Raw genomic sequence first — 18,272 nt, 5'->3', positions numbered from 1 at the left:
TCAAGTCTTTCAATTCAACAACAACCTGTGTGGGAGGCCTTAAATGTTTCTATGGCCAGCCCTTACCAGCAACTGTTTGTATTCTGGGGGTTGCCAGCTTCCCTGTGGGGCTCGCTACCCCAGCTCCCTCATGGGGAGTCTGCTATGGGGAAAGAAAGGGAAGAAGATTGGGAAATGCTTTGAGACACCTGAGCCCTGCTGGGTCACTGCGGCCCATTCCCAGTTCTCTCAGATCTCTCACAACCCCACATACCTCACAGGTTGACTATTGTGGAGAGATGAATGGAAAAGGTGTTTGTAAACCGCTTTGAAACTCCTTTGGGTAGTAAGCAATAGGGTACAAAAATCCGTTCTTCTAAGGAGCAACCATGAAAGAAGCATGTGGACACCTGTGTACTGTGACTACCCCATGTGTATTAGGGCAGAGGGGCATTTCGGTGAATGTGGCCTAATTCACACAAGAAGGGAAATCACTCAGAACTGGGAGGAATTGGTTGCCATGTAATCTTCCCCTAAGAAGAGTCTCCAGTCTGATTTTCCCTTCATGTATCTGAAGACATGGCTCTGGAAAGCTCATCTGTAATCACTATGCCAAAATTCCCAAAGGTCAGTCCTCTCCCACACTCAAAGAACATTCCACACCACAGGTTCTTGACACCCATATCTCCACACCCATGCCCTCATTTGCCACCACGCCACCACAACTTCCCTCACAACACACACATTCAACCCCATGTCCTTACAGACTGGACAACTCCTCCCCTTCCTCTTCCCACTGCCAAGCTCTAGCGCCCGTTGTATTCTTGGATACAACGGGCTTTGCCCCTAGTAGTAAAATAATTAATTATTTATGCAAGTTTATACCAGATCCTAAGTGTACTTGTGTAACTTTAATCTGGCAATATCAGTTTGGATGTGCAAACATGTTAATTCTCCGTCTCTCTCTTTCTCAGGTAATTAAGGCTCGAGTAAAAGATCTTATGATACCTAGATACAAAATTATTGTGCTTATATATATTGGACAACTAGACAAGCAGAGCATGCAGATTGGAAGCAGGTGCCTCTGGGATACTACAAGTGATACTTTTTCCTCATATGCCTTCAAAAATAGATCATTGTTTGCTGTTGCAAATGTCTATGCAGTTTATTTTGAATAACAAAAGATGTGTAGTGAGAAATTTGCGAACCCACACAATTTAGAAACCCGGTTTAATATAGGTTGCTAGAGCCTCAGTTATATTCTTTGGGTCTTATTGGTAATAATTAATCTATCAGGGACTAATACCATTAATGGTGATATGTAAGGTTAGTATTTGGTTATGTAAATAGACCCAAGAAGAGAACAAAGCCTCAGGATTGTAACAATTATGTTGTAATATTTATGCACATGAAGCTTACTTAATCATGTTTCTGTTCCTGAATAATTATTTAAATATGCAGCCAATTTACATTTGTTTAGAAGTGCTTGTTAACCTGTTCAACATACGTCCCTGCTATTTGAATCCCATTTAGCTTTAGTTAGACTGCTAATGTGTAATATTCAGATCATATGGCTGTAATGCTGTCCTTTCCCCCCACTTCCAAGGTACAAGGGAGCATTCAGTGTTTTAACAGAGAACTCAAGAAGCTGAGAGTAAATAGTTTGAAAGCAAAGCATGGGGAAGTCACCTGTCAAATTAGAAATTTAGAAATTCTCCGATCATACCTGTCAGATTCACTAGACCATATCTTCAACTAAAAACGCAGTGAAAAATCTGAAGACTCAATCCGTGGTTGATATTGGCAGGCATCTCCACACTTTGCCTTTTGCCTTTATTCCATTTGTGTACAGTGTACTTTCTCAAGCTCTGCAATGTCCAGAGATATGGAGGGAGGAGCGATGTATGATCAGATGTACAGGTGAGAGCAACCAAGACAATTAGGGGGTTGCGGCACCATCCCTATGAGGAAAGTCTGAAGATTCTGAGACAATTAAAGGGGGACATGATAGAAGTTTATAAAATTATGCATAGGACTAGCTTCAAAGCCCGTTCCTAAGAACGGGCCTTGAAAAGGCCCCCTTCACTGGCCAGGCAACTTAAGGTGGCTTTGGGCCGCAGCTCACAGCTGGATCAAGTGGGGTTGGCGGGGACTGGGCAGCACATTATCAGGGCCAGGACAGAGCTCCTTAGCAGGCAGTCAGCAGGCCGGGAGGCCCTCGTCAGCAGGCCCAGCCTAGTAGGCCCAGGGCCCTCTCCCCTTACCTGCTGCTGGCTCCAGGCACTGAGGTGTCTAAGAGGCAAAGAAGCTAGAGTCCAGGGACGGAGGACAAGAGCTGCAGGGGCAGGGTCAATCAGGGCAAAGCTGGCTGCACCCTGTTTGGCCCTATTCTAATTTGGACAGCTGGACATGTCCCACCCCCTAGGCTGTTTCATAAATATATAGAGGAACAACAATGGATAAGGATGGAAAGAGTTGACAAATAGATATTTCTTCCTCTCCCAAAATAGTGGAGGGCATCCAATGAAACTGATGGGCAGTAGGTTCAGAACAGGAAAAAAAGAAATCCTACTTTACACAGTAAGTGATTGAATTGTAAAATTCACTGCCAGAGGATGTAGTGATGTCCACGGAACAAACAGCTTTAAAAGGGGATCAGATAGCATCACTGAGGATAAGTCTTATCAATGGCCAGTAGTAGCTAAGAGGAACCTCTGAATCCTAGAGGCAGGAGTCAGCATCAGGGGAAGGCCTTGGCCTCTGTGCCTCTGGGCATCCAGAGAAACTGGTTTGCCACTATTTTGCTAGACTAGATGGACCATTCGTTTGATCCAGCAGGGCTCTTCTGATGTTCTTATATTATGATTTGGAGCCTTAAATAAAACAAAATTACTTTCTCTTGGGAGACATGATTTGGTTCATCCTGATTTCATATGTGAAAGTAAAATTAAAACACATGTTAGAGATCATCAACAAAATTACAATTTATTTTAAAACCAATGGGAGACCTACAAGGACTTGCAGGGGACATCTCATTTTCCTTTGTATCCTCTTCCGCACTATTTCATCTTTTCTTACCCTGGCAGCCCCCATAGCCTGTCCAATTTTTTGCTTCATTCCCATCCACCAGCCAACCTATTGCTCCTATTTCTTCAGCTTTTCCCTCTTCCTTCCATTTACCAGTCAGTCTATATTTATCTACTCCCTTCTCTTCAGCTTTGTTCCTTCTGTCCCGACAACCTCTCCCTGGGAAAGTCTGACTCAGTTGCATCATGGTTGCTGCTGGCTGGCTGGATCTGGATGTTATGGGTAGATTCAGAAAACCTTTATTGGCATAAATGGTATGGGTAGTGAGTCTCCAGTGATCTACTCTGAGCCTGTCTTCCTCCATTAGAGGACATGACAGAGAAGGGGAACAGGACCATTTCAAGGACTGTTTAAGCTCATCCTTGAACTCCCTCCATAATTTTGCGTTTACATGGCTTAGATGTCTCAACAATATTGAATTGTTGAAGGTTTTCACAGCCAGAGCAAACTGCTGTTGTGGGTATTCCAGTAAAACCATGGTCTGGTACTTTTGGTCCTTGACAATTTGCAATTACTGTGGCTGGCATCTTCAGAGGTAGAGCACAGCAAAATGGGAATCTCCCCATATAATAGTGTTTTGGTTGGCAAGCAACCTCCAAAATGGCCACTGAGAATTCAGTAGACATTTTTTTTGAAAGCTTCAGGCAGCTGTATGTTTGACTGTTTTAAGATGTTTATAATAATTTTTAACAATTGCTTATAATCTATTTATTGTATTGTTTTATGCTATGTTGGAAACTGCCCTGAGCATGCTGGGATGGGTGGGATATAAATCAAAGAATAAATAAAAATAAAGGCATAGATTAACACACACCCCTTTTTCCATAGTTCTATCTTGCTTATCAATCCATGCTCTATGACCCAGTTCGGAATTATATAAATGCAGTATGCAGTGGTTCTCAGCCTTTCATATGTCACATTCCACCAATCACTCTGTCCAAGAATCTGAGTTCCCACCAAGATAAAAACTAAAAGTCCACTTTTTTCTGATAATGAAATTTATATGTTTTCATGTTATGCCCATTTCCATACCTTAAGTCCTTATTAAAAGGACAAGACATTTACACCAATGCCCTTTGTCACCCCTACCTTCTCACTTTATGCTGTTTTTCATAATTATCACTATTGTTAATAACTAGGTTGGATCCATCAACTCTTTTTCATGATACTGAGCCTTCCTCTGATGGATGAAGTCTGACTCCTGTGTGTGCAACCTGTTCCCCATGCTGTTGGGTTTATAATGGTTTCAGCTTCTCAGCCGGCTGAGGGCAGGTAAAAAAATCACCAGCTTAACACTTTGAGCATGACCACATCATATGCATTCATTCAGTACTATATGCTTTTGTCTGACTCCTTTAGATAGAGGTGAGTGTTGGGCTGCTTCCGTGCTGAGGATTTGTTTCTGTGTTACTGGCCTGCAAGCCACAATGTTTCCTATGTTGGTACAAGCAGCAGCCCAGTCCAATTTATACAGTTATCATAGTCCAAAATAGATAATTTAGTGTGAAAACACTGTGCAGATTTCTCCCACTTAGTTTAACATTACCATGCCTCAACTTTGATCAGGGGAGCTGATTTTTTAAAAATCAGGCAAACAGGATTCCAATACTGATTTGGATTGGGCACAAGGGGAAGGGTTAATTCACCCAATCTGAAATGCCCATTGAGCTGCATGTCTTCTCAGCTAGGGATATGCAAGCACTAATGTGTTTACTCCAATAGAGCAAAGAGAGCTGCAAGACATCATTTCAGGTCAGGAAAACAAGCTTATCCCCCTCTCCAGTCTCAAATCAACCCTCACCTCATGTATTATTCAAAGGAAACTCCTTTTCACTGAAGTAGCATCATGCTTGGTTTGGCCCCAAGTAGTAGTCTCCTAGACCAGTGGTCCCCAACCTGCAGGCCGTGGCTCCCTCTCCCCGCCCCCGATGCCCGATGCGCAGGCGCAGCCCGTGGGCGTGGCCCGATGCCCTGCTGGTCCCCAGTCTCAGAAAGGTTGAGGACCACTGTCCTAGACCACACTTGCATCATTGAGCCCACTGTTCCTTTAATGTTATGCTGAAAGCCATTGCACTGGATCCATGAACCTTCAGTCAGAACCTTGGGCTGGTTTTGTTTTTTGATAGTGGCCTTACTTCTGGTGAATCCCAGGGAAAACGCAACTTGTACAATTCCAGGTGGTTTTTAAAAAGTTTTATACTCCCCTGCTCTGGCAATAAATAATGGAAGCAACATAGTGTACTGGACATTTATTTTTAAAAGAAAAAGCAGAAACCAAAGAGGAGGCATTGTCACCAGTTAGAAACTCAGAGGCTCAATCTTTGTCAGTATGAACAGTAAGTGCGATGGTACACAGACAGTAAAACTGATCAGTGAACTACAAAATGTGGAAAGGAGGATATCAAACTACCTGTTTCTAAACACAACACATTTATTTCCTAATGTATGACTGCTATTAATTAGATTCCATTTCAGCATCTGATACAATTTTAGCACAATGACCGTATACTGCTTTCATGGCAGCCACTGTTGCAGCAAGAGAATGTGAGTTGTGTGAGCTCCTCACTCCTCTTGTGAATAGACTTTTGCTGCTTGTTCCACATGTTTCCTTTGGACTGAGACACGGACTGGAGGAATTCTTCACTCTGGGAGTCTGGCTTCTGGATGTCATTGTCATGGCCTGAGGCACCTACATCTAGTGAACCATATGGGTGGCTTTCTTTACCTGTTGAATGGAAATTATGCAAACTGAAAGGGCATGCAAACCAGAATAAACTGGCTGACTCAAAATCTAATTTTTAAAAATTCACGTGTTAATTAACCTCTGCATTAGTTATATGCTGATAGCCTAATGCTGCCTTTCTCAACCTTTTTACTGTTACCCCAGAAGCAATATGGTGAAGAATATGCTTGGAAAGCCTAGCTGTGTACATGGCCACCCAAGGCCCCTCCCATCCCACCCACCCCAGGTTGATCATTGGCAATTTTGGGAAGGGAGGCAGATCAACATGACTATATCTGGTCATATCACTCAAAATTAATTGACTCCTACCCATTCAAGAAACCCCAGGGTTTCACAAAACACTGGTTGAGAAAGCCTGGCCTAATGTTATGCATGTCATTGAAAATACTGCATGGGTTTTTATTGCATTTGATTTCAAAGAAACACATTTCAGGATTGAAGTCTAATTTGTCCCCCCAATAAGGATATCCCAACTATCTGTAAACCGCTCAAGGAGCAGTATAAATAATTCACTAAGGCTAACAGGGGTGGGCTGAGTCCAGGATAGGAAACAATTGGGCCCTCACCAGGACAGACTAGAGTTCCATCCAGTCAGCCCAGCCAGGGGCAATCTGGAGACATCGCTGCCAGTCTGCTCCTGACCACCGCAGGGAGAGGAGGCCAGTAGGGCTGCCAAAGGGGATGAGAACAGAGGCTGCAGCAGCCCTTTTCGCCCCAAGGCTGTACTAACTGTCGGGTCCAACTGTAAATTGCCTCAGAACCCTGACAGAGCTGGCAGGAGGCTGCAGAGTGCGCTCCCTCCCCCTCCCCCCTTCAGGCCTGCTGGGAAGGAGCCTCTGACAGACCCTGACTGAGGCATTTCCGAGAGCAACGTAGGGTAGCCTCAGGGCATGGGGGTGGGCATTACTTTTGAAGTGGGGGATTTCTCCTGCCAAACAGTTGACAGGGAGGCCACAGAAAAGCCCCTTCTCACTTAAAATACTGCTCTGGCCGGGGGTTAGACACAGCCAAGCCATGTGTATTTCTTCTTTGCAACTCTCTGCAAATTTGAGACGTACTGCACAGTGTTATTCTGCAGAGGAAACTGGATGCTGTTGCGGAGGTTCTTTTGTCTCCTGTTTCACCTGCACAACAACCCTGTGCAGTAGGCCTCAAGTCTTTCAATTCAACAACAACCTGTGTGGGAGGCCTTAAATGTTTCTTCTCTTCCACAACCCTGATCTTTATACTCTGAAGATGAGCTGTAATTCCAGGAGCTCTCCAGGCCCCACCTGGAGGTTGGCTACCCCTGAGTTAGAAATATTCCTCAAGTTTTGGAGGTGGGACTTCAAAATCGTACAATGCCTCAGAGTCCCGCCTTTGAGGAGGCTGCGCCGCTGTCGGGGGGAGGGGAAGGAAGCCTTCCCCCCGGCCCCAAAAAGTACAACGGGCTTGGTCCCTAGTCGTGAAATAAATCTCCCTATAGTATAGTACTCCCAATTGTATGTTTAGGAAGAGAAAGGAAGAGTGCTCCAATCTTCACGGATCATTCTCATTAAGATGGGGATGACCTTCTCAAAAGCAACCCCATTGCCACCTGAGAGTTATCAATTGGGTACCAGAATACATTTTCAAAGAGATATTTTTTAAATTCCAGAACCAAGTTGCTGGAATATACTTAAATGCTTAGATATGGTACTGCATTTATTTATTCAGTACACTGTAATCTTACAGCTACATTTGAATTCAGTAGTACCTAAAAGTCCAACAACATTTTCATTGTGTCAGCTTTCAAGAGTCAAAGTTCCTTCCATCAAATACCTTTGTCAACTTTGACACTTGGAAGTATATATCCTGAAAATCATGTAAGTCTCCAAGGTGCAACTGGACTCAAATCCAGCCATTCTACTGCAAACACATGGCTACCCTCTGAAAGTATAATCTAAACATTCCCCAAACTATGTCATAAAGGTAAAGATATCCCCTGTGCAGGCACCGAGTCATGTCTGACTCTAGCGTTTTCATGGCAGACTCAATACGGGGTGGTTTGCCAGTGCCTTCCCCAGTCATTACCGTTTACCCCCCAGCAAGCTGGGTACTCATTTTACTGACCTCGGAAGGATAGAAGGCTGAGTCAACCTTGAGCCGGCTGCTGGGATTGAACTCCCAGCCTCATGGGCAGACAGCTTCAGACAGCATTTCTGCTGCCTTACCACTCTGCGCCACAAGAGGCTCATAAACTATGTCATAGCTTATATCAAATCAAAATTAAATGGAAATGTAAAATATTATAAATTGATCAGCCATTAATTATTTAACAACAATTTTTTAGCCTGAAGAAAGAGTAGACCTGGCGTAATTCAAATGCTTACCAAAGAGGCCTTCTGTATAGTCAGTTAGATGCCTTCTCCAGCGAGATCCTCCACAAATAAAAACAATGGCTCTTACAAAATCTCTCCCACAAAGTTTAACAAATCTCTCTTCACTTTTTACTTCAGAGATAGCCATGAAGAGAGAGAGTAAAAGCAAACCCAGCAAGATTCCCTTCATTATGCAGAAATGCTACCTGAAGGGTAAGACCAGGAAAGAAAAAAGACCACTGAAGCCAGAACCTAAGAAATGTGATCTATTTATATGGAATGCTCATCACTTCTGTTAGTCATGTGACAGATCTGACAGTGTTCTAATGGTTGTCAAATATTTTTTCATACATTTTAAATGTTTTAGGATTTCTGCTTGGATTGTTCTCCTATAGTAATTAAGCTTATAGATGGCTTAAATTGTTGGCCAACAATATGAACACACACAGTAGCCCAGCATATTTATAGAACTCCAAACCTTAAGTCAATACTGCAAATGTGCACCTGATACTAAAAAAAGATTTATTGCATGCTTCAGTCCATGAATTGCACATTTTAAATAGGAGGAAACCCTCAATCAGTATATTTGAACAAAACCCTACCCACTTTGATTTTAATAAGAACATTGATATAAAGTAACAGCTGTTTTGACCACATTTGTTCCTCTTCAAATGGCATTATTATTTTATGAAATGTAGAATTGCATGCTTTCACAATTTGGAGGCAAGCTGATCGTTCGCCAGTCTTAATTACTGAAAAACAGGTAAAGATTCCTGGCTCTGTTTTTTAGTCTTGCATAAGATTGAAATAAGAGATTACCTCTGCCAACAGTAATTTTGGACAACCATTTTAAGTGTTTGAGAGAGATTGTATATCTGATTCTAATTCAGTCCATAAAGTGTGGATTAGTGGAGCCGCAAAATGAAGTTAGGACAAATAGGGGAGATTTCTTTAAAACCTGGGGAAATCCAAGGTTTGCAGGGAGATTTGACATCTTAAAAAATAATAGATTAAAACTGAAAAAATAGAAACAACACCTGTAGCATCATCATACCCTTTGTGCATAACCATTGTATATAATTCTAAACATGACTGCATTTTTGGATACTCCAATCTGGGGCCATGGGCAGGCAGTATAGAATTTTTTTCCTAATGTGAGAAAAGCCTAGGTTTGTGGGGAATTCTGAAATAAAAAATACAGTGTTTGTGTGTGGGGGGGGGGTTAAAAACCTCCAAGATCATAGAAGCAATGCTAGTAGCTTTAAGAAACGAATACTCTCAGTTATAGGGCTGCCATTCCCCCCACCAGCAGGTCTTCTCTACCACCACTCAGCTGCCCTGCAAGTGGAAAAAATAGCAGGAAGTGAGTGGGGAGTAGGATATCAGCAATATTTAACTGTCTGGTTAAACCTGTTTTGCTTGAATGCCAGAACATACCTAGCACCTCCTGGTGTCACCACTGGCATCACTTCTGGGTGCCCAAGAAATTATATCCGTGCATTTTTGGTGATGTCATTATGTCACAGGCAAGGACCCTTGCCACCAGTAAATCCCCATGTTGTTTGCCAGTCCTATGCTAGGCTACTGCAACTGTCACCAGAATTCAATTCAGTGAAAGGCAAGTGGTGCAAGGCCTTTCTAGGGGTACTTTGGCCTTTGAGGAAGAGCTAGGGTTACCAGTCCCCTGGTGACAGGGAAACTCTAGGAATCTGTTGGCCCCATTTCTCATTTCCCATTGCTGCTCTAAGCAGCTGGAGAAGAATTTTAAATAGCATGCCATCACTTCTGGGGAAAATGGAAGTCACATCAAAACCCTCCGTAGGCATTGACAATTCCTAGGGAGATGCGATGTCACATCTAGTTTTTCCTGGAAGGGACTTTGTGCCATTGCTGGCAGCCAGTGCTCCATATACCTGCCTCCTGGTTGCCAGACTGGCAACCTTAGGGAGGACTCATTGCCCACAGACTCTCCACCAACTCCTGGGTGGTGTGTTACTCAGCCAGCCTGACTACCTGCTACTGTTCAAAAGGAGCCACCCCAAAGAAGCCAGTGTGATGTAGTGATTAGAGTGTCAGATGAGGATCTGGGAGATGCAGGTTCAAATCCCTCCTCTATATGGTGACCTTGAGTTACTCATACACTATCAGCCTATCATACCTTAGAGGTATGAGATTAAAATACAAGTGAGGTTAAAATACAAACTAGGAGAATGATGTAAGCTGCTTTAAATCCCCCATTGAGAAGAAAAGTGGGGCATAAATGAAGTAAATATAGCTGAACATGGAGTCAGAAAAAAGGTAAGTTGACTGATGAGTGGGAAGGAGAAAAGGAAACAAAGACAGAGGAGAAGTTATTGTAACTTTCAGGAAAGGGAAGAAGGAAATATCAGAGGAAAATGAGATACCTCCTGCAAATCCTTGTGCGTCCCCCATTTGTACTATTTATTATAGTTTGCAGAAGCAGAAGCACTTATATTCTCTCTAGCATAGAAAATAACTATTTGTACTCATCAAGTGAAAGCACAGATCATTTTGTCACATTTTTGGTTAATGATTAATTCATTGTTCCCGATAATGGGTGCCATCTTCAGAAATATACAGGAAATAGGTCTGTCATGTTTGCCATTTCTTCATAAAAATGTCCAAAACATGCATGGAAATACATTTTAACCCACTTTTATGGTCTATAACGATCTATAATTTTGGTGGCTGCTCTTTTTTATTATTTTAAAGTGTTTAACTGTTCATCATTTGTTGCTTAGGTCTTGAAGTCAATTTATCATTTTTGTACTATTAAAGTGATAATTTCCATACCTGACAACTACACCATTGTATGCAGCTTAGATCTGTGACAGGTTTGGGGGTGAGATGGTGGTAGCTGAACAGCCTTAGACCCAGTAAAGAAAGCTGGCTTGATCCATTAGTTTTGCTCAAAGGCAGTTTAATGATTTGGACTCAACAGCAGCTTGTATTTAAGAACTGCTGGCCAGGAAGAGAATACCCACCTCTCTCTAGGTATGTTGCAAAGAGATAAATAGGTTTACTAACAAGTCTGTCCGTTCTGGTAAAACTTTTCTTGCCTTCAAGAACACCAGCCAGTTGTCTGCCTGCTAACCCTCCAGTGACCTCTAAGTGGGAGCCTGTCAAGATATCCATCCAAGAGTGAGGTGTAATAGGTGCTATAGCTCCAGGTGTGAGCCCTTGTGTGGCCTTGGGTGCAGCTTCCCTCACCTACCTTAGCAAGAGAAATTTCCTAATTGCTTGTATACAGCTCTTCCTGAGTTACTTCATTCTTTAGCCTCTCCAGAGGCATTTATACTGAGTGTGATGGTGATAGAATGTGTCCTGTTCCACTATCACTGGCTGGGCCTATTTCCATTTTGGGTCATGGGAGCTGTGAAGCCAGTGCCTAGACTCTAAGAAACTGCTGCCTCAGAGATCTGTCTAATAAAGAGGTAGAATGCTGAAATGCAGAACTTCAGATGGAATAGTTTATAAAGTTTGACTGCAGATTATGGAATACAACCTGGATAACAGTTGTCATTTTCTTAGTAACTTCTGGAGGTACCCTTCTACAATAAAATCTGTCCTAACCCAGAACATGAAAAAGTATAACTTCTGTAATCCGAATAGTCTTTGGCGACTGTTATCCCCCCCCCCCTTGCATTGTCTTGAGAACTGCGGTGTTTTAACTTACATAGTAACCCGTTCGTAGTCCCAAAACTAGACTACAAGGTCCAGCTCATTTTTTCTCATTGTAGAAGAAGAGGTAATTTTTTAAACCCCGATTTTCACTACCCAAAGTAATTCCAAAGCAGTTTATAAACATATTTCCCTTTCTGAGAGAATTCTAAGAGCAGTGCAACTAGCCCAAAGTCACCCAGCCTGATCTCCTAGTCTGAGAGGTATGTTGCTTGCCAGGATGAAAGAATAAAAATATTGTGGACTAGATTAGCGATCCCCAACCCGCGGGCCGCGGACCACATGTGGTCCCTCGACTAATTGGAGGTGGGCCGCGAAGGACACCTCCCCCCCCCCCGGCCTTTTACTTCATCCCCCCCGGCCCTTCACAAAACACTTCAGGTGTCATTGTCTCCCATCACTCCCAGATGGGACTATCTCGTTGCAGAGAAACAAGCTCAGGGTTCCCATTGATTTGTCATTGTCATGAGTTAAAATTTCCATGAAAATAAAATGTTCCTTATGTTCATTGTTGTGGCGTGTCTGTATCTTATTTTGAAGGGATGTTTAAACATTACCATAGCGATCAGAGAGCGTTAGGGCAGTGCTTGAGAGTAGAGGAGTAAACTACCCCCACACTGGGCCTCAGTAAAATTGTAAAGCGTTGAGTGGTCCCTGGTGATAAAAAGGTTGGGGACCACTGGACTAGATAACAAAATTGATCAAACCCATTTGTGATGGTCCACGTGGGTACAAAAAACATGGTAGTGAATACAATCACAGGTATTAAGGCAGACTAAGGTCTCGGGAGGCAGCTGACGTGAATGGGAGCACAACTGGTATTCTCTTTGATCCTGCCTGTCAGGGGAAGAGGAATGACTCGAGAGCAGAAGATAATGGAGGTGACCCACTGGCTGTGTTGGTGGGGCCAGCAGGTGGGATTTGGCTTGTGAGACCATGGGACAGGTTTTCTAGAAGGCCTACTAGCACATATGTCAACCTGCCACCCGAACTCTATACCTTGACTACTACCATCTCTAGATATGTCCATGCTCTTCTTCAGGGGAACAACAGGTAAAAGAGGTATCGAGGCTTTCCAATTCCTTCTGTCCTATGTCCCTAGTCGGTTATGCACAAGAGGAAAACTCATTAAAAGTCTGCAAAAAAAGACGTTTGCTTTTTTGATTTGGCAAGTGGCTGTGGTTTTGCCAGGGAAAAGCCATCGGAGTATTTTTGATTATGCATTGCATTCAGCCTTCATGGCATTTTCTGCATCATTTCCTCATGGTATTGTAAACTTGCTTTGTTACAATTCTTTTCTCTAAACCACTTCCAGGGACACTTTTTATGGCATGCATAAACGTTGCTGTGTTTTCTGTCTCCTCCCCTGAGCTGTCTTACAACAGTGGCTGAATGGAAAGCCCATGAACTATGATTCCCATGAGGCTCTGCCAGCAGCATGTGGCAGTCAGGTGACATTGCTGGTGACCACTGCCTACCAATGGATGAAGTACTTTCCCACTAGAGTAAAGCTTGCTGAATGTGGCATACTTTGCTTCACTCTACTATGGTATGCAAAAAACAAACAAACACATACATTTTTAAAAGTGGTAATTTTAAAAGGGACGATCTAATAGCATTAGTGATCTATTGAATGGATATCTTGTGGAGATGGAGAGGAACTGGTTCTTTCAGAAGATCTCCAAATAATTTATTTTTTACATATACATTTCATTTTGTAGTAATTACATATTTCAGTGATGTATAAGTAAATGTTGGTTATTGATTATAATTTATTTTGTTTCCCTGGATAAGTGAAAACTATTGACAAGACAGATTAGAACCAATGGTATCATGCAAAGCATCCACCTGAAAAAGACAAAAACACACATAGAGGGTTAAAAATACAAGTATTGTCAAAAACTTTGTATAGTCTGAAAAGCCACAGGGAAAGGAAGCATTATAACTATAAAGAACATCCAGTATTTACATGACCTGATATCCTGATCTCCTTGTATCTCTTTTTTTTGTATAGTTTTTCCCTCAAATTATCAAAAATAAGTTGTTAATTAATGGGAAATTTGAAATTGGGTATGAACAGCCCAGTCCTAAAAAACTGGCTGCCCTTGCACATAAATGCTTAGGATGGGTCTCACAATGCCATTACTTCAAAGATTATTACACTGGCATTAAAGTGACCTGATACCAGTATTGAAGCCTGATACAGATGTGACATTTTATGACTGGCATATAGGTGAGTTTGCAAGATGACAGCTAATTAGCCCATTTTTAAAAGTCCACTGAAGTTTTTAAATGCTAAACTCAGAAAGTACCTATGAGTTCAGAAAGAGTCTTCACTTTACCTTCCATGCCTCCCCTTCGGGGAGGGCGGTATATAAATCTAAATAAATAAATAAAATAAAATATTCACTGGTGACCTCTTCCTGGGCAAAAATGTAACTTGGATGTTACACATTCTGAATGGATGAATACCTTCACAACTATCTTTCTCCTTTACTGTTCTGCAGATCTGCGGATCTGCACTGAAAGACATCCCATCTTTCAAAGGAGATAGTATCAGCTTGTAGCAAAATGTGTTTTAGTGCATAGAGTGCCAGCAAGTGCAACGGTCCTTGGTACTCCAATGAAAGCCACTGTGGCTGGTAACCTCTGCTCTTCAGAACAAAAACATTTTGCTAGTCAGAAATTAACTAAAGCCATTTTCATAATCAGTGTATAGATTTAAACCAGGTGTGACTATCCTTGTGTTCTTAAAAATCCTGGGCCCTACCTGGTGGAATGAGTTCCAGAAGAGCTATGGGCCCTGGGGAAGCTTTCTGCTTTCCACGGGGCCTGTAAGATGGAGTTCTTCCACCAAGTCTGTGAATGAGGCCAGTGCTGTAGAGAGATCAAAGGGCCACCCCGTGGAAAAGATTTGCTGCCACATTGTTATCGATGTGGCCAGTGTTGTACTTGCTACCCCGGTTAGTAGCCCTCTGTTTAGGGAGGGCTTATACCTTTTATTTTTTGCTGCCATGTTGTTGTTGCTGTATTTTTTGTAATTGTGGAGTTTTAATGTGGGTTTTATTGTACTTCTTTGCTTTGTAACCCGCCATGAGCTGGTTTGCTGGGAGTGGTGGGCAACAGATTGATATAATAACAGCAATAATAATACGGCTTCTGACTGGCCATTGGAGATCTGATTGGCTGTGCAAATTGTTTTTAATGTTGGTTTCAATACAGCTGCTACCACAGCCCAAAGATCTTCAAAGGAAGCTTGTATATGCAAAGAACCATTTTAAACAGTATCTTAAAAGGCATTGCAATAAACCAGAGCTTCTGCCTGCAATGTTAAAGAGTTATTATTAGAAATATTTATAACCCCACTCCCTGACATATAGTGTCTGGCCCCACCTCCTTTGGCATCCATAATCTGGCTGTACCCACCACTTTATGTCAGAATTTCAAAGGTGCCCACAGGCTCATAAAGTTTTGGGGCCACCAATCTAGGTTAATTCTATTCCTGAATACTCCCACCATGTTGCCATAACATTCACAGCACATATTGCACCAACTGGTTCAATATGCTGACCACAAAACATAAATATTAACTTCATTACTAAGTGCATTGATCTGGAGGTTAAACAATTTGGTAGTGACTAAGAACAAGACTGATTTGCTGGCTTCAGAACCTAGAGGGCTAAAGGTAGTGAAACATACCTTCTTGCTGTCTGAGGCAGTCATATTTCTTAGTGCATACACAGTAACTAATCCATCACTGTCCCCAATCAGAACACAGTCTGCAGTCTTGGCAAATAGTACAGTTGTGAATTTCAAATTTCCAATGGCAGGATTGACAATCAAGGGATCCAGTCTGCATGCAAAATGATAAGATGTTATTAAAACAAGTGTTAGCCACCTTTCTACCTTATAGGACACAAGGTGACTCATAATGTTGTGATGAAAGTCCTGACTTCCAGGCCCTGTTCCATTCTGTCCTCCAAAATTTTACTGATACCAGGAGGGACTTTTCTCTCACACACTTTATTCAACTGCCAGCATTACCTGACTTTTATAGTAATTCCCCACTGGGAGGAAAGGACTCCTAGCTTCCCTTCCTAGTTTTGAGGCCTTGCTTTCTTGCTGCCCAGCAATCGTTTACTACAGAAACAGCTTACTGCCTTGTGTACCAATGAAAGTGTAGCCACTTGCCAGCTGACTCCCTCTCTCTCTTGCCCCAGAGGGACAGACCAGAACCAATAGGATCAAATTAAGTCAAAAGAAATTCCGTCTAAACATCTGGAAGAAGTTCCTAACAGTTAGAGTAGTTTCTCAGTAGAACAGGCTTCCTCAGGAGGTAGTGGGTTCTCCACCTTTGGAAATTTTTAAACAGAGGCTGAATAGCCATCTGACAGAGAGGCTGATTCTGTGAAGGTTCAAGGGGGTGGCAGGTTACAGTGTATGAGTGATGGGGTTTTAAGTGCTCTACATAGTGCATAGCGTAGGGGGTTGGACTAGGTGACCTAGGAGGTCCCTTCCAACTCTATTATTCTATGAATCTATGACTGGCTTCTCCTTCCTCTTAGTGCTCCTTTTAAAATAGCATATCCATGACTGTGGAGGTCTAGATGGCACACAGAACCACTAACAGAATTTAAAATTTCCAAGTATTTATTAAAAAGAAGATGTTTACACAGCACCAGACTGAACAAAGGCTTACCGCTGCAGAAAGGAACAGGGCCGACCCGTCAGAGATGCGCCGGCCCTGCTCCTTTCCCTGCCGGGAAGCCAGGACCTGGAGCAGGAGGGGCCGGGGGGTGGGGGGGCCAGGCTTCCCGGCAGGGAAGGGGGCACGGCCTGGCCACATTTCTGACCCATCCAGCCTGCAGCCATGGAGCCAGAGGAGTAAGAGGCAGATCAGGTTTCCAGGCGGGAGCCACGTCCTGCCCTGCTCCTTCCCCCCCCCCCGCTCCAGCTGGGGAGTTGGGGAGGCCGGGGCAATGGGGTGGGGGGCCGTCTGCCATGAGGCCTGCAAGGGGCCCAAAACCATGCTAGCGCCCATTGTATTATCTCATACAATGGGCTTTAAATCTAGTAATTCCATAAAATGTATTCCATAAATATACAATACATTAATAAATATATATGAAACAAGAAGCTACTTAATAGGATGGTCACAGAGAAAAAAATACAAATTACTAATAGGACCAGACAAGGTTGTCCTCTATCACCTTTATTATTTGAGTTGGTATTGGAAGCCTTGGCTACAAAGATAAGATCGAGCCTGGAACTTCTTGGCATAAGTCCTATTGACAGAGAAGAGTTTAAGAAGTTATGCAGATGATGTTGTTTAATGGTAAACAAACCTGAAACTTTAATTGTAAATTTGTTGGCATGTTTGAAAGTGGTATCTGGATATCCTTAACACGCCCGCGGGGTGGGCGCTGCGGACTAAATAAAGCGCTAAGCGCTTTGGGGGAGGAGTTAGGGCGGGCTTTGTCCATGATGAGGAAGGGGCCTGATTGGCCCCTTCCTCCGGAAAGACCATTGGCCCAGCCGATTCCTGCCCTTCCAACAAGGAAGCAAGTTGCTCCCTTGCCGCTGGCCTGACACGGTGAGAGGCGCGAAGTGCCTCTCACCGCGTCAGGCCGCCGGCCAAGGCAGTCCCCAGCAGCCGCGCTCCGCGCGACTGCCGGGGGCTGCCTGCCCTAGCACCTGCTGCATTAGTCGCAGCGGCCTTGATTACTAGTAGAATTAATAAAAGTAAAACAAAAATATTTATGGCCATAAACTGTGAGAAGAGATGTCTAACTAGATGTGAGATCAATCCATATAGTTAAATATTTGGGAGTTTTTATTGACAAATAAGAATAATTATAAGAGAATCTGGCAAAAAAATACACAAAGATATCAAAAGATGGTCTAAACTGAGTGTTTCTTTGACAGTAAGAATGGCAACTAAGTAAGAATGGGGTACAACCGAGAGTGTGGCCATCTGGCTGGTGTATCGCGCGCCCAACGTACCTCCAGATGCCCTGCCAGCCCTGCTAGAGGCGGCGGCCGCCTGGACATTACAGTCTCCTAGACTATTAATCCTGGGGGACTTTAATGTCCATGCGGAATTTCCACCCTCTGGCAATGGGCTGGACCTGGTGTCGGCCATGGCGACACTAGGGCTCTCGCAATTTGTTGTTGGCCCTACCCACCAGGCAGATCACAACCTGGATCTGATTTTCGGTGCAGGGCTGAGCGTGGATCTGGTGACAATTACTGCCGTGCCATGGTCGGACCACTATACCCTGAAGACCCGGCTTAGGCTGCCATCTCCCCCTCACTTGGGCGTCGAGCAAATTTCAGCTCGCCCACAGAGACTTGTGGATCCGATTGGATTCCTGAATGCTCTGCGGGACCCAATGCCTCCCGGCACTTCTCTAGATGGACTG

The 18,272-nt window shown here is 43.3% G+C and overlaps 2 protein-coding genes across 4 annotated transcripts in view; one reads left to right on the top strand and one right to left on the bottom strand.

Annotated features, from left to right (window-relative positions):
- Positions 1-4,191, top strand: part of DYNLT5 (dynein light chain Tctex-type family member 5) — a 32,676-nt gene extending 28,485 nt beyond the window's left edge. Inside the window, exon 5 of one of the 2 annotated variants that reach the window (XM_077333427.1) lies at positions 954-4,191. In XM_077333427.1, the coding sequence (XP_077189542.1) occupies positions 954-1,157 (204 nt within the window). In that variant the 3' untranslated portion in view covers positions 1,158-4,191. The remainder of the gene's footprint in view (positions 1-953) is intronic. The other variant, XM_077333428.1, reaches the window with a different exon arrangement.
- Positions 4,192-13,448: 9,257 nt separating this feature from the next.
- Positions 13,449-18,272, bottom strand: part of DNAI4 (dynein axonemal intermediate chain 4) — a 74,950-nt gene continuing 70,126 nt past the window's right edge. For both annotated transcript variants that reach the window (XR_013230214.1, XM_077333411.1), the window contains 2 exons: positions 15,550-15,703; positions 13,449-13,698 (listed from right to left, as the gene is read on the bottom strand). Coding sequence is in view for 1 of the 2 variants with exons in the window: in XM_077333411.1 (XP_077189526.1) it covers positions 13,651-13,698; positions 15,550-15,703 (202 nt within the window). In the remaining variant the exon portion in view is untranslated. The remainder of the gene's footprint in view (positions 13,699-15,549; positions 15,704-18,272) is intronic.

The sequence above is a fragment of the Paroedura picta genome, chromosome 4, assembly GCF_049243985.1.
Source record: "Paroedura picta isolate Pp20150507F chromosome 4, Ppicta_v3.0, whole genome shotgun sequence".
Classification (NCBI taxonomy): domain Eukaryota; kingdom Metazoa; phylum Chordata; class Lepidosauria; order Squamata; family Gekkonidae; genus Paroedura; species Paroedura picta.
This window is presented reverse-complemented; position numbering and strand designations above follow the sequence as displayed.